Below are 25464 nucleotides of genomic sequence, written 5' to 3'. Positions count from 1 at the left end.
TCTCTACAATCACCAAAACATTTGTTATACTCCACTTTTATTTACTTAGCAGTGTCAGGATCAAATTTTACTTAGCAGTGTCAGGATCAAATTCAGGGCTTCACTCATGCAAGTCATGCAGCATAACACGAAGCTACATCCCTGCTCTCCAAATTTTAAAACATTTATAGGTATTATTGCGATTTTCCTCTTCAACTGGATTATATAAACTATGTAAGAACAACATTTGTATTTTATAGTTATGTATACCCTAGTCATGTATAATGCCAGCAAATACTTTATACAGTAAACACTGGCTGAAAAAAAGGTAAACATTTTCTACTTTACAGATTTTTCAAACTTATTTTTCTTGGATTCATCATTACTATTACTATTAAAAGTTCAAAACCAAAAAAAATTGAATTACTTATCCCCTTTGATAGAGTAAGACAACTCTTATTAGAACTAAACAAATCTGACTAAAACAGGGAAGACTACTGCTTTCCTCTACTGAAGTTATTAACCTTAAGATAACAGCACTAGCTTCAAAATTACCATTAAAAAAGTTTATTTCCTTTAGAAATATTCCTTCCTTTCCAACCTATTAAAACTTCTAATCACAATAAACAGATGGTATAGTGATTTTAAAACATAAGTATATCCAATATTAATTTTCAGCATCTGTATGCTACCATCACCTATATTACCATGTAAAATATTTAAGGTTTCTTTAAACTAAAGGGTTTTTTCCTCTAAATAATTATTGCTTTTCCCTCTATTCTCTGAACCAATAGCTGGTCCCAAAATGATTCATCATGATTTTATCTGCTATGAATTAATTTAGGAAGCTCCTTCTCATGAAATGTTTTTTTAAAAATCTACCCCACAGACAAAAATATTCTTTTTTTAGTTCAAGATGGGTAAATACATGCAAGACCACAATGTATACTATCTCTGAAGTGTGCAGTACAAATGTTTTATTTCAATTTTTATATTTTTATGCTAGCAGATGTTAAAGATATTTTTGTGTGTTTATAATAAGTACACATTGTTTTATAATACACAGATGTTATGGAAATTTTATGCACAAACTTTCTAGGGTAACCAATCCAGAACTCAAAAGAAATGGACAACCACACTGTGTGCCCATTCACAGGAACACAGAAAGCTTAACATTCAATACAGGACTTTGGCCAGGGATATAGTACCTCTAATTGCTGATGTTGCAAACAAAATTAATTTCTGCCAATTCCTTAATGATTAGGACCAGCACATACACAGAATTCAGAGGAAATGTGGGCGCTGAGTATCATCATACAGTGATCTTTAAAAACACTCACCTTCAAATGACTACATTCTACGTTACACAGAGAACACAAATGTGGAAATATTCTCGGAGATGCTGCATAGTAATCATTCATCATAGAAGGTGTAGGTAGTCTCTTCATCTTCTGGGCATCAGCATGTGAAAACTTTGGTAACCATGATGCTTTCACAATCCCAAAGGGAGACTGAATTGGAATGTCAGCCTCTGACCGGTAACTCTTTTTACTTCCTCCTGATGATCCATGTACATTAGATGAATTAACCACAGATTCACGAGAGATTCGATCTTGATGGCTTACAGATGAAATGACTTCTGATGAAAATGGCTGCTGGTTCATAGATGAAGGAATCAAAGACTGACTCATTGTCTGGTTAACTGTTTGGCTAATGGACTGGCTGACCGATTTTACAGGTTCAAGGACTGAGTGTCCTCCTGAAACATGTAAGCCTGACATCTTCGTTCCACTCTCAATAGGGAAAAATGACTGATTACCGGACTCATTGGGAAAGTCCATGGGTCGAAATACATCTTCAACGGGAAATACAGAATTACATATCACATTTGGAGTGGGAACAGATGAAGAAATGTTCTGCTGTGATCGAAATTCATTCTTAACTTCATCAGTTGGAATTTCAGGATCATAAATACGAACTTCAAGTGGATCTTCTGTGTAGCCGTATTTGCTTGCATGCCCATAATCAATCACATTGCTTGAAACGGAATCACTGCCAAGGGTTTCTTTATTTCTGCTTTGGGAAGGCAAATTAGGTAACCGGCGCCCCATTTTTCGCATTCTTATATCCCTCAAAATTAATGGCATATTTTCCGGAGTTAGCTGTTCATCAGGATAACGACTAAGTTCTTCTAAATCTTCATTAGATAATCCAAAACTTGCCAAGATACTTGAGGCACTCTCTTTCGTATAGCGGCTCTGTACTTTAGGATTCCGCTCTGTAACCTGTGTTACAGAACTCTGTTTCACTCCTACTGATGCAGACAAATGAGATTCATCATCCCACCGGCTACCGTGAGGCTTCCCCTTCTTTTGTTGTGCTTCATGAAAATCCAACTTTTCTTTGGTCAATCTTGGATCAGTTCGATGCTGAGTTACCTGAACATTCATTCTCTGTGGTCCCATGTTCTGATAAGATTCGTGGCCAGCAAATCTGTGTGGAATTCCACGGGCTCTCCCTGCTGGGTAAAATCTTGGAAGACCCATAGATCCAGGCCTCATAAATGGTCCTGGAGGCCTCATCCCAGAAGGATTAGGTGCTCGTGGCCTCTGCAGTGGAAAGTTCCCTCGAGGATTAAACCTGGGTCTCGACATGGCTATTTTCAAGAAAGCCTGATTTAATAAAGTATAAGGTGGTGCTGAACTATGTGAGGCAACGGCATTCAGCTGCTGAAGCGCCAACTGAGTCTTAATCTGAGCAAAGTGCAAAGGAGATGGGCCCAAAAGAAGTGGGTTTGCAATGCCCAGGTTCAAGGAATTCACAAGTGGTGCGAAATTTTCCAAGAATAACACAAAGCTGAAAGTTAAAACACAAATATTAGATCATTTTAACTTAAACTACTTCATGAATTGGGTTCTACAGCCAGTGTAATACATTTTGAAACAAAACCAGGAAACCACTCTGTATCTCATACAATTTAGAGTAAGTGCTTACAAGAATTTTAAGCTTTCCTAAAAATGTTCTCTTCTCTTCTTTCCCAAATACAGAACAAACCCCCAAACTCAAACCAGAGTTCATGTAGATTGTACTGCACTGGGTGCTGTCCTAGGTGCTGAGCAGTAATTACGACTCCTTTTAAATAATTTAGAAAACACTGGAATTCATGCTTTAGTACTAAAAAAAAAAAAAGGCATTAAAATATTTTAAAATGTACACACTTCATGTGTATTTTATGATATGTACAATCAATGAAAACAGGAATTGTAAGCCTAAAATTTTACAAAGCTCATTTTTCCAAGACAGTCTTCCTCACAATCACATTCACAAATTACACATAGCTCAGTTTTGTGTCATTAAACAGCTGTTTATGATGAAACTTGTCACCACTAACTTGACTATAATACCTGACAAATCATGAGATTGGTAACAACATACAACCTAACATAACAAAATCATATGCCTTTTTCTTGGACTCCTTCCAGAGGGAGAGCATAGACAAGTCCTATCAATCATAACAATGATAAACTTTAAAAAACATCATCCATATGTTGATTACAGCACTTCACAGGAATTGAGTAACTTCATCCTCATAACCCCTTTGATACAGTTTTACAGAGGTAGGAATTAAGGCACCAGGAAATTAAGAAATTTAGAGTGGTAAGTCCTCAGATTTTTCACATAACTTATTAACCTTGTAATATACAGTGATAACAAGATTTGTAATGTGATAACAAGATTTGTAAGTCCTCAAACAATTTGATAAGACTGTTTAATGCCCAGCCCATGAATAAATCACACCAATCCACTCTTCAGGGAAAAAGTTAGCTATCATTCAGGACCACCGTCAGCAGCCACAGAACTTGGGGACAGTCTGGTCTTCATTTTTATACTTCACAGAAAAGCAGGTTAAAAAATGTGAACTCTTGAAGCATCTGTCTACTACATAAACCCCAAAACTATGTATCCTATATGATACTCATAACTTTCTGGTACAATGTACAATTTCATTTATAACTTACATATTTTATTAAAATTTACATTTGATGTTAGCCAAATGTTAACCTGCTGAAAAATGGACTTTATCTGGCCAACACACTTCCTTTCAAACTTTTACATGTGGGAACCACATTTATCTAAGAAACAGAACATTTTCATTTCATCACTCTGCTATCACTCCATTAGTACCTCATTCTTTTTACTTTCTAACCCTATGATTGAAGTCCAATGAACCTAGCCAACAGTGCTACATTTCTATTTCTACAAGCATGTATCACAGCTTGGCCTTTCTTCTATTCTTTTCTGTCTCACATCCATCTCTTTTAATCAAAACAATATCCTGGGGCTGGAGTAATAGTACAGTGAGGAGGCTGTTAAGCCTTGCAGGCTGTCTATTTTGAGTTCAATCCCTGAGCATCATCTGGAGTAATTCCTGAGGACAGAGCCAAGAGTAAACACTGTGACTCACCAGGTATGACCCACAAACCAATAAATCATTATCCTGGTCCTATAAGACTTGATTTTATTCATTGTCAGTCTCTAGTATTAAACCTTTCTAGTGAGAGAATCTTTCAATAAACATTCTTATTTATTGTTTTTACCATTTTGAGATTCAAACTTTATTCTTATGTTTGCTAATGTCTAGTCTTTGTCAGCAATCCTGCGTGCAATATAATGCCTAGTATTAATCCTCAAAAGTAATTGCTTTGAGTAAGCAGTATGTCATCTACTTATTCAAACATTATTGTGTATACATTCTTTACATACATACATATACATATGTGTGTACTTCATCTATAGTGTATATAAATTTTATGATGTATACGTTTCCCTCAACTGGTCACAAATCCACTCACAAGTTTGGGAACAAAAATTCTGTCTCCCCATTAAAAAATAAAAAGAAACAGACTTCAATTAGTCATCTAATTAGTACATAGGTTTATAAACACACATCAGTTGGAAGAATCTAGATTTTAAATCCTTCAAAAGCAAAAACAGCTCTATGTATTTCCTAATATAATCTGTCTTATACTGATAAAGATACATATAGATTGCAAGAATTATTTTACAGAATTTATATACTGCACTTCATAAACTATATATATATATATATATATATATACCCTTCAGGATCTCCTGTTCTTTTTTTTTTAAGAGTCTATCTTCCACAAAGAAATTCCCTGGTTAACGCTGAAAAGTACCTGCTACCCTTCTTAGGGGAATATATTGCATACTACATGTCAAACACTGCGGTACCCTGTTTATCAATGTTTTTCACCTCTGTACTTCCCAAACTTGAACCTTTTAATGAATATGCCCAGAGATGATATTTTAATCATTTAGCTAACTGGCAAATAACAATCTATTATTAGAAAAGTAATTGTGCCTGTATGCAAGCAGGCCTTGTATCTCTCAGTCCCTGTTCCACACGCTGTCCACCACCCCCATAAAAAAGTATGTAGTTGTAGCATGAGACAGTCTTAGAGCAATCCTCAGAGGGGGAATGAAAAAAGACGCACTTTTGGGTCAGCTGCTTCTTACTAACTAGGGCAAATTTATACCCATATTATCTGGATATTACCTGGCAATATCCAGATAAGAAAGACTATGTTAAAATGCCGTATTAGACCATATTAGCAAATTGCATAGCAATATTATTAAGTATCGGTACTAAAGCAATGCCTTTCTTTCAAAGAACAATCTGGAGTACACATGAAGAATCAAAATATCTTTTCCTAAATAACAAATTTCAACTACCAGTAAGCAGAGGTATTGTCTTATTTGAATTTAGAAATCTTCAAAAAAAAAAATGACATTAGGGGACAGAGCACCTAGAAGAGTGGCTAGGATGCTTGCCATGTACACAGTCTACCCTGATTGAATTCCTGGCATCCCATACAGTCCAGGAGTGATCCCTGAGTACAGAGCCAGGAGTAAGCCCTGAGCACAGCCAGGTGTAGCCCAAAAAATAAAAACAAAAAATAATCCTCAGAAGTTGAAGCCAGCACTTAACTTTTATCCCAAAACTCCTTCCAAGTCTGTGCACAGGGGTCACTCCTGGCTGTGCTCTGTATGGCGGGGCAACCATACAGAGTCAGCAAATGAACATGGGCCTCTTGCATACTATGTGCTCAACTTTGAGTACCCACATGTCTGGCCTTTAAAGTTTAACATTTTATTTTGTAGGAATATTTTCCTGGTAACCCACTAATATAAAATCACCAAACAGGACCAAAGAGATAGCACAGCAGATGAGGTGATTGTCTCACATCTGGCTGACTTGGGTGCAATCACTCCGGAGCCTGCCTGTCAGGAATGATTCCTGAATACAGAACGAGGAGTAAGCCATGAGCACCACTAAGTTTGAGTCTCCCAAATGTTTACCTACAATCTAGATACCAAATAATGCTATAATAAATTATTTTCTGAAAAGCAAATGTGTGGGGGCCTGGGGGGCTACACCTCGGTGGTGCTCAGAGAACCATATTATATGCCAGAAATAAAACCTGGATTAGTCAGATACAAGGCAAGCACTCTACCTGCTGTACTACACCTCCGGCACCTCATTTTCAAAATTTAAGTTGTTTTTGGTTTTGGTGAAAAGTTTAAGTCTAGTCTATTCGTACATGATTTTACATGTGAACAGTTAATTCAGAAAATAGCTTTAATCTTCTCAAGTTCACATTCACATTCACTCTAAAATGTTTTGCTTAGTAAGGATGCTTGGAGCTGTTATTTCTAGCTATCTATAAAGTTTTATAAATCTCTTCTGCAATTATATAATCATAAAACTGTTTCTCTGAATCGAACTTTTCTTGGGGTAGGACCACACAGAGATGCTCAGAGTTTACTCCTAGCAGGCTTGGGGGAAGATTATGGGATGCTAGGGATCAAATCCAAGGTGACCATATACAAGGCAAGCGCCCAACCTATTATAAGATTCCTCCAGTCCCTCTCCAAATCTAATTTAAAGGCACTAAAAGTTCCACCATCAGCATACTTCCCTTGTTTTTATTTTTGGGGCCACACTGGTACTCGGGTGGGAAGTATTGCTCAGAGGACCATGTGGGGACCATGAAAAGCAAGAAAAGCTCCAGCTCTTCAAACCATCTCCCTTTTGAAGTTTTAACTTCGGCCCTATCAATGATGTCCCAGGATACCTTAAAAATATAGGAAGGCCAAAAAAGATAGTATACAGGATAAAATGCTTACATCCTGCATCTCATACAGTCCAAAGAATCTATTTTTTTTCTGTAGAATAGAGGCCATACAAAGTATGTAAAGGTTCTAACTGGCTATGATTATTATCAAGAACAATAGAGAAAAGGTATTAAAGGTCTTTCTGGTAAGAGGGTAAGTTCTTAATGTTCAAACCAGAAAGTAATGATACTCCAGAATGTTTTGTTTTGATTTGCTGCAGGCAGTAAATTCAGACTAATTTTGTTTGTTTGGGTTTGGGGGCCACAGTTTGCAGTGCTTAAGAATTCATTCCTGGTGCTCAAGGATCACTCCTGGCAGTGCTTGAGGGACCATAATATGGTACCCTAACTTGTATCCAAATCACCCACATGCAAGACAAGGGCCTTAACATCAACTCAGTCTTCAAATTAAAATTTTTTGAAAAGTTTTTTTAAAAGGTCTGTGATCCCCAAAACTTAATAAACCCTTTGAAGATTTTAATTTAGGCCTTCAAGGCACAAATTTAGGCAGCTGTAACAACTATGTGCAGTTTTTTTTCCCCTGATCAAATTTTTAGCTGACTGTCATATACCGCCAAATGCCTGATACCTTTTGCTATTACCACCATGTCTGTACAACTTAAATTTATTTTTGCTATTTTTAGTAGAAAGCAATACTTAATAAACAATGCCAGTAGGTTAGAAAAATTGAAGCACATCCTCGGCAAGTGCCCGAATTTTGCTTGCTGTTATTCAGATACCTGGCGTGTAAACCATGTGTTCGACTCATTAAGCTACCTCTCCATCCCTGAAAGATCATTCTTTTTTTTAATTTATTTATTTTTAATTAGTGAATCACCGTGAGGGTACAGTTACAGATTTACTCATCTTTGTGCTCGTTTCCCTCATACAAAGTTAGAGAACCCATCCCTTCACCAGTGCCCATTCTCCACCACCAGTAAACCCAGCATCCCTCCTACCCTCCCCAATCCCATCTCCCCCCACCTCACCCCGCCACTGTGACAGGGTATTCCCTTTTGTTCTCTCTAATTAGGTGTTGTGGTTCGCAATAAAGGTGTTCAGTGGCCACTGTGTTTAGTCTCTAGTCCACATTCAGCCCGCATCACCCTTCCCCCGCATGGCCCCGCATTATACTTGGTGATCCCTTCTCTGAGTTGCCCTCTCCCCAGAATGTGAGGCCAACCTCCAAGCCATGGAGTCACCCTCTGGTACTTATTTCTACTAGTCTTGGGTGTTAGTCTCCTACTCTGTTATTCTATATTCCACAGATGAGTGCAATCTTCATCCCTGAAAGATAATTCTTACAAGTCTCACAATGGAGAGCAAATTGATGAACAATGGGACAACAGTGCTACTATATATACACAACTTCGATCTTAACAGTTTCACAAAAATACATTCAATCTCTAGTGTTGGATATCATTGGTTTGTCCTTTCTCCCTTGCCACAGAGTTTGGGCTTATCTGGTGGTAATCTCTAGACAATTCTAGACTACATTGGTATGTCCTACTCCCCTTGCCACTAGGAGCTTAGGTATATCAGTCACACCCATCAAAGTGCTCCCGAGTCACTCCCATTCCTTTGTTTATCTGTAACCACTTCTACCAGTTTATCTGCTCTTCCTCTAATCAAACTCTGTTAATTTGTAAGGTCAGACCTTGCTAGGACAGTGAACTTGTATTTTAAGTTAATATTGTCTTTCTCCTCTCTTATGTCTTTTGAATAGTTTACTTTAAAACAATATCCTTTTTGTATGGACAAAGAAAGACATTAATATGCTTTGGTAACATGGGATTTATTGCCTTCAAATATTATTTATACCTGGGCATCTGCTTTCTCAATTTAAGCCTCAGCTGCCCTTACTTCCTAGCACCCCTAAAAGCAGGGTCCCGACGAGGGACGAGACGGACCCAGGGCAAGTGGTGAGTTATGTGCTACCCTGGCATCTAGATGGGCCTGGTCAAAGTGCCTAATGCTTAACTATATGTTAAGAGATTGGTCATGGACATGTCATGTCATGATCCAGAAGCAACGACGAGACTAGGACCCTGCTAGGGCTAGGAAAGACTAATCTGGCCTGGGCACTGTAGTCTGAGATCGAGGTGACCCGGGGAGAGCAATTCTATAAGCTTAATGCGTCTCTTGCTATGTCCATACAAAATTATTAATATGAATACTTATATGTTAGTCGGACAAAGAGAGGAGAAACACACCCATGGGATTCCGCTCTTGGGCTGATGTCCTGCTGAAAGAGATTCTGTCCTAGTGAAAGCATCCCCTAAGGGATAGAACTTTACCCCCAATTGACTAACCACACCTATGCATAAACCCCAGCTCCGCAGTAATACCTAATAATGTAAAATATTTTCATTTAAGCTTAAAATGCAAAGTTTGTGAAGAAAACATTCTTCAGTCTAAACTTACATTTTCCCCTGGCTATTATAAATTGAAGTCTCAGTTATCTACATAGATTCACTCATGCAATGGCACAGTTAAATATTAAGACTAGCAAATAATGTATCAGGGATTTCATTAAAATAATAGGAAAATGGTACAAAAGGTAAGAGAAATCTAATGAAGTTGCTTGGCAAAAATATCTGCTGTGGAAGCTGAGTGACAATTCCATTATAATATGACTTTTCTTCTCTTTTTAAAAAAATATGTTCATGGGGCTGGAGTGATAGCACAGCGGGTAGGGCGTTTGCCTTGCACGTGGCTGACCTGGGTTTGATTCCCAGCATCCCATATGGTCCCCCAGCACCACCAGGAGTAATTCCTGAGTGTAGAGCCAGGAATAACCCCTGTGCATCGCTGGATGGGACCCAAAAAGCAAAAAAAAAAAAAAAAAAAAAAAGTTCACATACTTCCAAAATAAGTTTACATACCAAATACTGTAGCACTGTAGCACTATCATCCCATTTTCATTGATTTGCTCAAGCAGGTGCCAGTAACGTCTCCGTTGTACTAAGTATGTAAATTTTATTTTAGTTTTTGTTTTTGGGCACACCTAGCAGTGCACAGGGCTTACTCCTGGCTCTACACTGAGGAATCACTCCTGGTGGTCTTGGGGGGGAGGGGATGGTCAAATAAGATGTCAGAGATTGAACCCATGTCGTCACATGCAAGGCAAGCACCCTACCTGCTATACTATCACTCCAGTCCCTATGTGCAATTTTTAAGGGAAAACAAAACAGGGAAGGAAAGTACAAAACCAAAGTAATTTCATATTTCTCAATTTATCAAACTAACATTACCAAACTAAGCCAAAATGAGTTAATTTATTATAATTAACAGTCAATATATAAATTCACATTTTGGTATAAAATCCCATTTTAATTCATGGTCTTCTATCACTCCCTTCCCATGCTATTTCATATTTACATGTCGTTTTATAGTATCTTTTGGTGAAAACAGCTTGAAATGAAGAGAATAAATGAGTTTGTAAAACAAAAGTTCCTGATAAGAAACATATGATTAAGAACTGAGTTATGCCATGTCAAACAACTCTTTTGGGAATATTGTAATCTGAAAATAATGTGCTAAGAACAATAACCAGTAAGGCAAGGGCAAGTTTGGCATTAACATCTGAAGAACAACCAAAGTAATGGTAACCAGTCAGGTCTTTCTTATTTAACCTCAGGATCTCTAGCCAAGAGGTTCATTGACCTTCATTGATTTGTAGATAACCTACTTACGAAATCATTAAACTTGAAAATTTTTACTTCTTTTCTCATTTGAAAATAATTACAATTAAATAACATTAAAACTTCAAAAGCAACTTTTTTTTTATTCCTCATTAGGTAATATCCTTGTTGTAACAAAAAGTTGTACATGAAATCCTTACCAACAAGGAGAGTAAAGTGTATCAGGGTATTTCTTCTATTTTTTTGTACGTGCACGCACAAGTGGTTAGAAAAGGAAATACAGATATTTTCAACCAACATATTTCTCAAAAACAGTATGAATTATTTGGGTTTTTTATTTCCCGGCCACACCCAGCGGTGCTGGGGGATTATTCCTGGCTCTGGATTCAAGGATCATTCCTAGTGGGCTTGGTTCGGGGGACTGAATCCTGGTCCAGGCAAAATGTCTTACCTGCTATCTCTGGCCCCAAGATAGATAACTAGCTATCACAAAATATCTCAACTCCAGAACTTCTATCACTTTGAAAAGTAACAGTTACAAAACTCTTTTAAGAACCAAAAATAATGCTACTGATTTACAAGGGATAGTGACTTTGATAGGGATGACTTTTTTTTCCTTTTGGGGCCACACCCATTGATGCACTAAGGAATTACTCCTGGTAGTGCTCAGTGGAACATATGGGATGCCAGGATCCAACCTGGGTCAGCCTCAGAGAAGGCAAATTCCCTACCTGCTGTACTCTTGCTCCAGTCCCAGAAACTGAGTTCTTAAGGCAGTGATAAAGAAATGGCTTGAGGGGCTGGAGCGATAGCACAGTGGGTAGGCACACTGCCAACTGGGGTTCGATTCCCAGCATCCCACATGGTCCCAGCATCTCATATGGTCCCCTGAGCACCACCAGGAGTAATTTCTGAGTGCATGAGCTAGGAGTAACCCCTGTGCATCGACAGGTGTGACCCAAAAAAAGGAAAAAAAAAATGGCCTGATGGATTAAAAAGCACCATCAGGGGCCAAGAAGATGGCTCACAGTAAATGTTCTGAAACTTATTCAGCCTATCACTCCCTTGCCAGAAAAATAATTACTCCTCTGGAAATCCACTTTTTAAAAAAATTTTTATTAGTGAATCACTGTGAGGTACAGTTACAAACTTATGAACTTTCATGTTTGCGTTTCGTTTACATCCCTCCACCAGTGCCCATTCTCCTCCAACAATGTTCCCAGTATCCTTCCCACCACCCCACCCCAACCCCCACCACCACACCCTGCCTCTCCAGCAGGGCATTCCCTTTTGTTCTCTCTCCTGTTGGGTGTTGTAGTTTGCAATAGAGGTATTGAGTGGCCATCATGTTCGGTCTATAGTCTACTTTCGGCACGCAGCTTTAAAACCGAGTGGCTCCTCCCAACATTCTCTACTACGTGTTCCCTTCTCTGTCTCTGCTGCCTTTTCCCCCAGCATGTGAGGCCAGTTTCCAAGCTGCGGGACAGACCTCCTGGTCCTTATCTCTACTACTCTTGGGTGTTAAGTCTCCCATTCTGCTACTTTATATTTGACATATGAGTGCGATCTTTATATGTCTGTCTCTTTCTTTCTGACTCATTTCACTCAACATGATACTTGTAAATCCACCTTTTTAAGTGAACAATTGCACAGAGGTCTGTATCACCTCACTTTGAGAAAAGGTGCCGTAAGCGTAAGAGTGCATGCTTGGTGTGTGGGAGACCTGGGTTTGTTCTCCAGTACTACATAATTCCCCACTACCAGCATTGATAGGAGTGACCCCTAAGCACTTAGCCAGGAATAAAACCTCCAAGCTCTCTCTGCCAGGTGAATCATCCATCCTCTCTCCCAACCCCCAAAGTACTAAATATCATCTGAGATATTCACTATTATAAGAAGTCAAGGGATCAGGGCAATAGAATAGTGAGTAGTGCTTTTGTCTTGCATGCAGCAGACCTAGATTCAATCCTTATATATGGTCCCCCAAGCACTTCCAGGAGTAATTTCGAGTGCAGAGCCCCGTGAACATAGCTGGGTATGACCCCAAAAGCCTCCCCCCAGAAAAAGAGGAAATGAATAACTGGGAATTTAGAATTATCAGTACAGTGGGTAAGGTGCTTGCTTGCTTTACAAAATGTGGTCGATCCCCGTTCAACACCCAGCACTATATATGGTTTCCCAAAAACAGCGTCAGGAGTAAACACTGAATACCACAAGGTGTGCACACATACCCTGCAAAAAAAAAAAAAAAAAAGAAAAGAAAAACTGGACAGTTTTCTTCTGTCCAGTCCCAATCTTCTTGCTCTATTCCCCTGGTTCTTGTCCCCTTCCTAAGGTCTTGTACCTTCTATCCCTTTAAGATCTCACTAGTCCTACTTCCAAGCCCCCTGCAAGGCCTGTAGTCTCCCTGAAGAGCACCTGTCCTTTGCTCCTGAGAGCTCTGCTTTCCCTACAGCCGTTCCTAGAATAAGTATTTTCAGAAAATGATTCCAGGGCACTGAAATTCCACAAACTTCAACAACTCCCCAAAGTTCCTCACCCTAACGAATATTTTTTTTAATACAGAAAAGAATCTGAAATCCAAAACTCTAAAGACAACATCAAAAGTCAACCAGACTAACAGTTCCCTAAGATTCACAATGGAAACACTAATAGCAAATCCCACCTTTAACTTCAGAGCACCTCATTATCCGATTTTACAGCAAAGAATCCCAATTAATTTTGCATTATGCAAAACCATACAACAAAATGCCAAGAACAGAACTACAATCTGAAACTCCTAAGTATTTATTCCAAGCTATATTTAGCACAGCGGTTGGGCATTCGCCTTTCACGCGGCAGATCCGAGTTTGATTCCTCAGCCCCTCTCAGAGAGCTCAGCAAGTTACCGAGTTATCGAGCCCGCGCGGCAGAGCCTGGCAAGCTACCTGTGCGTATTGGATATGCCAAAAACAGTAACAATAAGTCTCTCAATGAGAGACGTTACTGGTGCCCACTCGAACAAATCGATGAGCAACGGGATGACAGTGATTCTAAGTAAACTGTAAACTTTTTTCTAGTTATAAAAAAACTCAAGTTCATTATCACCCCCAAAGAAAATCATCTTCATGACAAGCAGAAAATAAAAATAATCTAACCATGAATGAAAAACTACCATTAGCATTATGTTTCTAGGTATATACCCACACACTCATTTGGTGCTACTTTGTACCAAAGTGTCTCAAAATAAACCAAAATTAATTTCACACATATGAATGCACTATTAAACTGGTCATAAATACCTGTAACAAAGGTTAACATTTCATTCTGTCTTTTTTTCCTTTAACTGGCACTCAATCTGCTAATCTCTTCTAGATATACACAGATCCACCCAATGCTCCCTCCTGGCTTTTAAAGATATGCCAGTCATAATTCTGAATGTACCACAATATGAATTTCTTTTTTTCCTTTCTAGTGTTGGGCCACATCCAGCAGTGGTCAGGGATTATTCCTGATCTGTGCTCAGGGATCACTCCTAGTGTGTTCAGGGGACCATATGGGGGTACCAGGGATCAAATCCAGGTTGGCTATATCCGAGCAAAGTGCCCTACCTGCTGTACTATGGCTCTGGCCCTTAATTTCTAGATGGATATTAAGATGCCAAAAAATGCAGTCTCAATGAAATTATTAAAAAGAAAAGGGGCTGGAGTGATAGCACAGCGGGTAGGGCATTTGCCTTGCACGCAGCCAATCCGGGTTCGATTCCCAGCATCCCATATGGTCCCCTGAGCACCGCCAGGGGTGATTCCTGAGTGCATAAGCCAGGAGTGACCCCTGTGCATTGCTGGGTGTGACCCAAAAAGCAAAAAGAAAAAGAAAAAGAAAAAAGAAACATTTGATATTATGGTCACCACAAACTTCACTGCTACAAGAACTGAGAAACATTATAACATTATTTCAGATTACTGCTAATGAAAAAACACCAAGAACCTAACACCAATGAGAACCACACATTGAGTCCCGTGTAGTACAATAGCTATAAAGAAAAAACAAAACTTTGATAAATAGAAACTTTTTTAAAAAAAGGGGGGGTGGCTAAACTGATAGCACAGTGGGTAGGGCGTTTGCCTTGCACGCGGCTGACCCGGATTTGATTCCCAGCATCCCATATGGTCCCCTGAGCACTGCCAGGAGTAATTCCTGAGTGCAGAGCCAGGAGTGATCCCTGTGCATCTCCGGGTCTGACCCAAAAAGCAAAAAAGAGGGAAAAAAAGATCCATGAGGATGGAGCTATACTACAGCAGGTACCTGCCTTGTAAACTGGCCTTGTATACTGCTGACCCAGGTTCAATGCCTGGCACGTGATATGGTCCAAGACTGCTAACAGTCCCTAGAGCGCAGAGTCAGAAGTTCTGAACACCATCAGATGTGGCCTCAAAACAAAAACAGTAACAACAAAAAGATCATGCAAACTACATGCATAAATTTGGTCAAGAGAACACAACAACATATTCAATGATGCCCCCTAAATTCTGTATTAATAGTCCTGATTACCCATGTAACCCTCACCAAATAAATGAATGCATAGTTCCAAAGAAGTAAGCTGATCTAACTTGAAATAGATATATCCTAAGACTTTTTTAAACACTAGAAATAAGAAGCCAAGAAATTAAGGTGCTTGTCTTGCACGCGGCTGACTGGACTCACTCACTTCCTGGCTCTGCATATGGTGCCCAGAGCCCTGTCAGGAGTGATCCCTGCTCAAAGAACCAAAAGTAAGCCCTAAGCAAAGCCCAAAACCTAAAAACCAAATCCAAAATGAGTCTTAAAATTAAAAAATTGGGGGCTGGAGCAATAGCACAGCCGGTAGGGCGTTTGCCTTGCAAGTGACCAACCTGAGTTCGATTCCCAGCACCCCATATGGTCCCCTGAGCACCGCCAGGGGTAATTCCTGAGTGCAGATCCAGGAGTAACCCCTGTGCATCGCCGGGTGTGACCCAAAAAGCAATCAATCAATCAATCAATCAATCAATCAATCAATAAATTGGTGGGTGTCAATAAAATTAAAATTCTACTGATACTTGGGCCAGAGCCACAGTACAGGCGAAAGGGCTCTTGCCTTGCATGGAGCCAATCCTGTTTTGTACCCCAGCATGCCATATGTTCTCCCAAACATCACCGGGAATAGTTCCTAGTGAAGAACCAGAAATAACCCCTGAACACTGGTTGGATATGGCCCCAAAACAAAACAGAAACAAAAATTGCTACTGATACTTTATCTACACTAGTGAAAAAGCACTAGGACTGAAATAAAATGAAGTTACTATAACAGAAGAGAACCAAGAAGTAAACAGTACTGGTCCCATTTTAACTGTTGCTGAGACCCAAATGCATCCCCTGCTCTCCCAGCCACTTAGTTTTTTACTTCTTTCATTAATAATAGCCAAAAAAAAAAAAATACAGCAAAGAAGTTCCTTCAGTCCTGACACCCTGAGGACACAGCTTCACATAAGGTAATTTTTCTGGTCAGGAGTGCATACATTGTTCCCATCTGTATAAAATTGTTAACAAAATATTGAAGCATATATAAATTACCTGATCAAATGTCTCAGTTCTTTACAAAGTATAAATAAGCATGATTTTTTTACAAAGGACTAAGGAAGCATACATATATGCATGTACTTATAGCTTTTTAAAAAATAGAACAAGGGTCAGAGAGATAGGCCTTGCCTGCTGCTGACCCCAGTTTGATCTTCTGCACCCCATATTTTCAAATGAGTACCATGACTAACTGAAGAGAAAGGAACAAAAAATACAATTAAGAATCTACTATTTGACTTATCTATACTGTTTTGGTAAAGGGAAGAACTATAAATTCTTATTCTCTAAGGTTTTGGTTTTTTTAACTGTGGTATGGGTAAAACAAGTCCTAAGTTACTTCAGATCAATCATAAGAATGAGCAAATATTTTGATAGTGCTGGGAACTGGAGGTTTCATGCAAAAAAAAAAAAAAACACGATACAGAAATATGAAAGAGAAAACAGTATGCTTAGTTGGATCAAAAAAATTCTTCATTTAGATTTGGCCAAATCAGGTAGTATCCTCAGCATCCATTCTCTAAGCACCATCAGGAAGGAGCAATCCCTGAGGGCAGATTCAAGAGTAAGGCTGTGACCCAAAAACAAAACAAAAGGAAGGAAGGAAGGAAAGGAAGGAAAGAGGGAGGAAGGGAGCAAGGTGGAAAGTAAAAAAGATTGCAGTTTTAAAAATATCTACTTCAGAAAATGTCTACTTTGCCAAGAATGGCTATGGAAATATTCAGAGTGAGTAAGACTAAAGGGACATGAGAACTAAATGCAATGACAGGTACTAGAATAGTACTATGTACATTCTGCAGGGTAGAAGAAGCAGGGACAACTACGAAGAACAGAACAAGTGACTAAACAAAACCTGAATATGTAGATTAAAGAATTTTTTTTTCTCTTTGGGTCACACCTGGCGATGCAAAGGGGTCACTCCTGGCTCTGCACTCAGGAAGTACCCCTGGCGGTGCTCAGGGGACCATATGGGATGCTGGGACTTGAACCCGGGTCGGGACGCATGCAAGGCAAACACCCTACCGGCTGTGCTATTGCTCCAGCCCTCTAGATTAAAGAATTTTAACCAAATTAAAATTTATTAAATTTGCTAACTGCACTATGACTATGAAAGATCCTACTAGGAAACAAACTAGGTTGCAAAGGAGAACAATACATGCAACTTTTCATCAAATAAGCCAATTTAAAAAAAAAAAACTGGAGGGGGGCTGGAGAGATAGCACAGCGGGTAGGACGTTTGCCTTGCACTCGGCCGACCTGGGTTCAAGTCCCAGCATCCCATATGGTCCCCCGAGCACGGCCAAGGGTGGTTCCTGAGTGCAGAGCCAGGAGTAACCCTTGTGCATCGCCAGGTGTGACCCAAAAAAAAAAAAAAGAAAAAAAAAAACTGGAGGGCCAGAGCAATAGTACAGTGAGTAGGCTATTTGCTTGCACATGGCTGACCCAGGTTCAATTCCGGGCAAGCCCACTTAGTGTAGTGATTCCTGAGCGCAAAGCCAAGTGTGACAAAAACACAAAAACACAAACACACCAAAAAAAAAAACCTCTGTGTAAAGTAGGGATAAACTCAGGGTGTTAATTCATTAAAAAAAAAAAAAAAGTTAACGACCAAGCTTTTAATTCCAACTCCTTCACCTGTTATGCTGAGTCAAAAATGTCTCTAACAAGAATTGCATCAGGAAACTAAGAGGCCAGAGACTACAGTTAAGGTGCTTGTCCTATATGACCCCAGTTTTATCCCAGGCACCCACTGGCGCGGCCCCCAAACAAACAAAAACAAGTTTGTAATGCTCAATATTTAAGACAACCAAAAACCTGATATAAAAAATAAGGATCAGCCCTAAATATTTTATTTGACCCTATTTTCCTGAATTATGTTCACTGCCTAACGAATTAACCATTAGTCAGCCCATTGTGCAATCTGTAATAATGTGATCTTTGGGGAAATTTCCAGTGATCTGAAGATACCCACCCTTCTAGGAGAGAAGCCAGTGAATGATTTCATGCAAAACTGGTTAACTCCCATAAGTAAGATTATAACACTAAAGTATCATAGTTAAAACCCTGGACCTGGAATAGGGAAGAAAGCTCAAAGAGCTGATACTGAGCTTTGCAGGGAGGTCTTATACATGTATAAGGACTAAGGACAGCTGCAGGAGTGCAGGAGTGCACAGGGAGCAGCACTGAACAAGATGCATGGCCCCCCAAAACAAAATGTAACAAAACAACAACAAAGCAGAAACATTTAGGGTTTAATTCTGGTCCCACAGGATAAAAGGCAAGATGGTTAACCAAAGCCTACTAAAGAATAGGAATTTTATAACTACCCACTTGAGAATGTCTGTAAGAATTAAAAATGAATTCCTGGAGCCAGAATGATAGTATAGCAGGTAGTGTCTTGCATGCAGCCGGCCCAGGTTTGATCCTCAAAACCCATATGGTCCCCCTGAACCAACCAGGAGTGATGCCTGAGTGCAGTCTTAAACCCTAAGCTGAATGTGACCCAAAAATTAAAAAAACAAAAAAGACTCCTGACAATTCAAAATATGTCAACAAAAATGCTTTACCTAAGAAACAGCAAAGCCTAAGATGCCAGCATAGGAAGTCAGAGAAAAGGGAGAGAGGGAGGAAGGACTGATTCAGGGGCTAAGGCTCATGCCCTGCACACAGTCAGCCACAGCAACATATAACAGATCCCCCAGAGCCACAGTTGGTCCTCAGAGGCCCCAACCCTCTCCAGCATAATCAGAGGTGCCCCAGGCCTCCTGACATCACATGAGTGTCATCATGTTGTGTCCCGTTCCCCCCCCCCCCAAAAAAAAAACAGCTAAGGATCAGGGATGCAGGTCAGTGTTAGACTTGCATGTATGAGGCCCTGGGTTAGACTTCTAGCATCATTTAAAAAAAGAGGGAGGGGGAGGAGGAGAAACCAAACATTCCTCCTACTAAGATGGAAATTTTCTGAAAATCACATGGCAGTTGAAATGGACATTAAGTTAATATAGACAAAGCACATGTATAAGGAAAATCAAGTATGGAAAATGAAGTACTAGCTGGTATTATTTCTATGAGTGATAAACATTTTTCTCTTAATAGAAATTTTTGAAATATAAATAAATGACTAGAACTAATATGGGATTTGCTTTAAAATAATATGGACAGAACAACAAACATAGCTCAAAGGGTTGAGTACATATCTCACAGGCAGGAAACCCATGCTCAATCCCTGGCAGCACCACATAGTCTCCAGACCACCACCAGGGAGCAATAAAGAACTAGGAGTAGTCCCAGAACACCATCAGGTGTGGCCCAAAACCAAAATAACTAAATGAATAATAAGAAGTCAGAGACAAGGATGACTATAGCTTACAACTGAAGCAAGATGATAGGTACATGGTAAATCATTAATTCTCCCTACTCTTGTGTGTATTCGATATGCCAAAAACAGTAATAAGTCTTACAATGGAGACATTATTGGTGCCCACTCAAGCAAATTGATGAACAGGACGACAGTGCTACAGTGCTACTCTTGTACGTTTTAATTTTTCCATAACTAAATGCTGGGGTGGGGAGCTCAAGAGATTGTACAGCAAGCAGGGCACACCCCTTGCATATGCCAACCCAAGTTTGATCCCCTGCTCCCTACAGTCCCCAGAGCGCAGCCAGGAGTAACTCCTGAGTAAAGAGCCAGAAGACCTATGCTGGATGTGGCCCAAAAACCAAAGAACAAAAAATACTTTTTGAGATAAATTTTAAATTATTTTTCATAAATTGCTTATCTTCCATATACCTATATTTTTATTCTACTTTTGTTTTCAACTACAAATTTCAGGCTATAGGAAATAAAATTGAGCCAATGAAAGAGTAAGGAAAAGTTGGATATAAATGGCAGCTTAATAACGTTGGCCTGGGGCTGGAGCAATAGCACAGCGGGTAGGGCATTTGCCTTGCACGCGGCTGACCCGGGTTCTAATCCCAGCATCCCCTATGGTCTCCTGAGCACCGCCAGGGGTAATTCCTGAGTGAAGAGCCAGAAGTAACCCCTGTGCATCGCCAGGTGTGACCCAAAAACCAAAAAAAAAAACAAAAAAACAAAAAAAGTTGGCCTATTGATATCAGTTTAAAGGATCTCTAAGTCATGTTTCCACATTCAGTAGTTTCTGAATCTTTGTAAGAGTCAAAATTACATCACTGGGTAGCTGACAGGAAGCACTGTTTGTTACTTAGTATGAAAACATTTTACAAAGAATTTGGAAAGATTCATTGAAATCTTGGCAGTGTATATTAAATGTGACAGAATATGATTTCAATATATGGACCAGTGTTAAGACAGGCTGAGTTCATTTTCTCAATCACATGAATAGCCAATTCAGACCAGGTACTGGGACAGATAAATAAACATAACAATCACATCTTTTTTTGTTTGTTTGTTTTTGGGTCACACCCGGCGATGCACAGGGGGTTACTCCTGGCTCATGCACTCAGGAATTACTCCTGGCGGTGCTCGGGAGACCATATGGGATGCTGGGATTCGAACCCGGGTCGGCCGCGTGCAAGGCAAACGCCCTACCCGCTGTGCTATTGCTCCAGCCGCAACAATCACATCTTAAGCCACCACAATATATTTTGTTAAGTGCTATAGGAGGCATATTTGAATGTATGAGCCAGTGGTGTTTTTGCTTTTTTAAGTCTGCAGCATGCAGAGCAAGCACCCTACCCATTATTTTATATCTCAGTCCCCAACAGGCCAATATTCTTTTTTTGGATTTGTTTTGGGGCCATACCTGATGATGCTCAGGGGTTACTCCTGGCTCTGTGCTCAGGAATCACTCCTGACAGTGCTCAGGGGACCATGGATACTGAGGGGTGAACCTGGGTTGGCCATGTGCAAGGCAAAAATCCTACCCACTGTACTGTCACTGCAGGCCCCCAGGCCAGTGTCCCTCAAGTCACAAGCTGAGTTCATTCTCTCAATCAAGTATTTAATTCAGACCAGGCACTGGAACAGATACACAAATGAACATAACAACCACATATTAATTTACCCCTATATATTTTGTTAAGTATTATGAGGGGCTGGAGCTATAGCACAGTGGGTAGGGCGTTTGCCTTGCATGCGGCTGATCCAGGTTCGATTCCTCCAATTTTCCATGCTAGGGCCAGAGAGACAGTACAATGGGTAGACACTTGCCTCGCAGTTGGTGGACCCAGGTTCCATCTCCAAGCATCCTATGGTCCCCGGGACACCACGCGTTATCCCTAAGCACGTTCAGGTATAGCCAAACCCACTTTCCTGGCTCCCAGAAAGAAAACTGCCAAAAAAAAACCTGCAGCCAAATTAACAGGCTATTTTAAGTATTTAGTACTTGCTAAGGGATTGGAGCTTTCCATACACCACTATCTCACAAAATCATCCTAACAATTCCAAACAGAACTTTACCTCTTTATAGTATGAAAAGAGGTTCTGAAAAAACTTAGTCAAATTTCTGTCTCTTCTCTCTCTCTCTCTCTCTCTCTCTCTCTCACACACACACACACACACACACTACACACACACTCTCACACACACACAGAGGCTAGTGGACCTTCTGTTTCCAAAGCTTATTCTTTTTCCCCGTAAACGATTTTTCATTTTCTTTCACTACATAAAAACAAACCAAGAACCACCTTTTAAGAGACTAGAGAGAGAAACTTTCAAGACAGCCACGGAGTTCCAAGCAGTCGCTGATGGCTGCTCTCAGCTTTCTTTACTGCCCAGGGTAGTATACAACACCCTCTCAAAACATACAGATTAACAAGACACAAAGAAGTCATAAAACTCAAGTGGTAATAAGAGTGATGCTTGGGGCAGGAATAAATCTGAGTCTGAGAACAAAATGAGCTTGTTTTTCCTAACTTTCATTTTTATCCTCACTTGGTACCAACACAAACCATCGGACAGCCAAGCCTATTTTAGCAGCAACACAACTGGGCTCCACTTTATTCACAAGTCCGCATTGCAAGGGTGCGGGAATACAGTATAAAGTCCACCAAGTGTGAAATTTTCAAGAGAATTCAACACAGGTCGACTTAGTCCAGGATGATGCTTAGAGGAGTCTATCAGTAAAAGCTGCAGAGGAATTTAAACTACAGAGGGAAATCGAGCGTTTCTTTTTCTGTGCAAAAGCCAATCAACGGTGGGGCGGAGTGGGGGGGGGGGAAGGAAAAAGAAAAGATTATAAGTCCTTTTCCGATTCCTGCAAGTTCACCGCAAACCCTTGAGGGGGAAAAAAGGCAAGTTAACCCTTAGACGACACGTGAGGAAAACAACGAATTTGGGGGCGTGCACAGTTCCAACGCAGGTTAAGAGGAAAGAATTGGAACCCGCGGCACCCCCGACTCCCCGCCCCGCTGTCCCCCGCACCCGGCCGTGGAAAGGAGCTTTTCCTCAGAACTCCTGCGGGGCGCCAAAGTCAGCAGCTCACTCTACGGCCGCCCCGACCGCCCCTCGCCCCCCGGGCCCCCCGCACAACCCCGCCTGGCAGCGAGACAAGTTAGCGGCGGATGATGGTCGGGTCGCGTCCCGGGCCGAGCGCGCTTCCAGCCCTCGCCGAGAAACCTTCCCCACCACCACCGCCACCGCCACCACAGCTCGGTCCCCAACGTCCCCCTCAGACCCCCGACGCCTTGACCCGGCCGAGACCCCGGCGAGGCGCCGCACGCCAAGTCCCACTTCCCAGCCCTGCAGCGCTCGGCCGGCCGTCCCCTCCATCCCCGCCGCCAACGACGACGGCGCGGAAGAGCCGCTGGTACCCGGCGTCCCCAGAGGCCGCGTCCCGGGCGCCGCGGGCCGGCGGGAGGAAGGCTGGGGCAGCGCGGGGCGGCTCCGAGAGCCCGCGGCTAAACTCCCACCTCACACACACACACACACACACACACACACACACACACACACATACACACACCGGCTAAACCCCCACCTCCCCCACAGCACCACACACACACACACACACACACACCCGCGCGCGCGCGTACACACACACACACACACACACATACACACACCGGCTAAACCCCCACCTCCCCCACAGCACCACACACACACACACCCGCGCGCGCGCGTACACACACACACACACACACACACACACATACATACACACACGCGCGCGCCCCCCGACCGCGCCGCTCGCACACCGCCGCCTGCGGGCCGTCCCCGGGGCAGCCGCCAAGGCGCCGCCTCAGCCTGTCAGGCCTGCGGCGCCGAGGGGGAAGGGGCGACCCGTCGGCCGTGCACACTCGCCGCCTCGTCGGCCAGCTCGGCCCGCTCGGCGGCACCCGGGGCTCTTCCGGGAGCCCGCGCCGCTAGGCGCTCGCTGAGGGCGGCGGGGACGCGGCCGGTCCGGGCCACCCAGCGCCTCGGCCCCCGCTCGCCACCCGACCTCCTCCCGCCCCCGCCGTCTGCCTGCCGCCATTTTGTGCGCAGCCGCTGCGACACATACAATAGTCGCCGGGGTTCTCACGGGTAAGGCTGAGGGCGCCCGGCTTACGGGCCCCCGCCGCCCAGCCCCCCGGTCCCCACGAGGCCGCCTTCCTACCTATGCCTACAGGACTAACAGCCGGCTCCCACTTGCGCCCCACAGTTTAGCACTCAACCTCCAGGGTCGACGCCGAGGAAGACACCGCCTCCGAGCAGCCGCACGCATGCGCGCCCGGCCCGCCGCGGCGAGCCCTCGTCGGCTCCCGGCGCCTGCGTACCGCGGCCCGGCGCACCGCCCCGAGGCGCGGGGAAAGGGGCGGCTCCGGGAGGGGGCGCTCTCGGGCGCGGCGATCCAGGCAAAGCGCGGGCACTCACCCCTCCCCTCTTTTTTTTTTTTTTCCCTGCCTTTCTTAATCCGAGGCGTTCTTGGAAACATGTTTACACACCCTAGAAGTCCGCCCTGACTGTGGTTGCCTCCAATAAAATAAACAGGTGACACCTAGTTCTGGATGCCAATATTTTGCATGGTTATGATTTTGCTTGCCTTTTGAACTTCCTTGATTCATCCCTCTTTATAGCAATGATGCCCGACGAAAATGGGCAATGACAGCCACTCGAAATGTCAGAAAATGTCCAGGAAAGCATATTGGACTAAATAGATGAGTTTAAACTCCTATAGTATTACACACACACACACACACACACACACACACACACACACTTATGTGTCGTTGTGATTTTTGTTTTCGCTTAGTTTGGGGCCACACACGCAGTGCTGTGGGAGGGGGCTATTTCAAAGGGTGTTTGGGTTCCCTGCTGGGGCTCCCTGCTGAGGGACTGGGTGAACCGTGTAGTACTTGAGCTACAACCCATGGACTCAGATATTTGCTTCAGTCCCCTGAGCCCCAAGACGGGAAAGTTTTGTTCTGTTTTGGTTTGGGGTCATGGTGATCAAGGCTTACTCCTGGCTCTGTGCTCATGTACACTTCTGGCAGGGCTCTGAGGACCGACCATTTGGAAAGCTGAGGATCAAACCTGGGTTGACCACATGCAAAGCAAAGGCCCTACTCATTTTACTATTACTCTGGCCGCCCCATGAGTTGTGGTTTTTTTTTTTAACTCTTGCATTAATGATGAAGATCCTTGAGTTGACATTAGTTCAATAAGTTCTCAATTAAAACCAATCATTGGGACAGGAGAGATAGAATCATCACTCCTGACACCATATCGCCATATTAGCTCTTTTGACTAATTTCTTCCCAGTCCCAGAAGCATACCTCCCAAGGAATTCTGCAAAGGTTATTTTCAGCTATCTTTTCTTTTCTTTGTTTGTTTTGGGGCGACATCGGCAGTGTTCAGGAGTTGCTTACTCCTTGCTCTGCACACAAGGATGGTTTCTGGGCATTCCCCAGAAAGACTATGTGGGATACCCAGAATCAAATGGGGAGGTCACTTTGAGCAAGTCAGCTGCTCTACCTCTGTAGATGCCCTACTCACTGTATTTGGCTCTACCCTGCTGTAGCTTTCTAAATTTTACTTACAATTTAACAACCCTTCACATTTAAGTGTTTAACACAAAATTTATTGTCTTCATTGAACAGAGACCTAG

General features: G+C 42.1%; 1 protein-coding gene across 4 annotated transcripts in view; it reads right to left on the bottom strand.

Moving 5' to 3' along the window:
• ZNF638 (zinc finger protein 638) overlaps positions 1–25464 on the bottom strand; it is a 145762-nt gene that overhangs the window by 79804 nt on the left and 40494 nt on the right. For 3 of the 4 annotated variants that reach the window (XM_055119696.1, XM_055119695.1, XM_055119697.1), the window contains exon 2: positions 1320–2835. In XM_055119696.1, coding sequence (XP_054975671.1) covers positions 1320–2835 — 1516 coding nt within the window. Of the gene's footprint in view, positions 1–1319; positions 2836–23973; positions 24099–25464 lie in introns of those variants that run through there. The other variant, XM_055119698.1, reaches the window with a different exon arrangement.

Source organism: Sorex araneus, chromosome X (assembly GCF_027595985.1).
Source record: "Sorex araneus isolate mSorAra2 chromosome X, mSorAra2.pri, whole genome shotgun sequence".
In the NCBI taxonomy this organism is placed as follows: Eukaryota; Metazoa; Chordata; class Mammalia; order Eulipotyphla; family Soricidae; genus Sorex; species Sorex araneus.
Note: the sequence above shows the minus strand (reverse complement) of the source record. Positions and strands in the feature narration are given on the sequence as shown.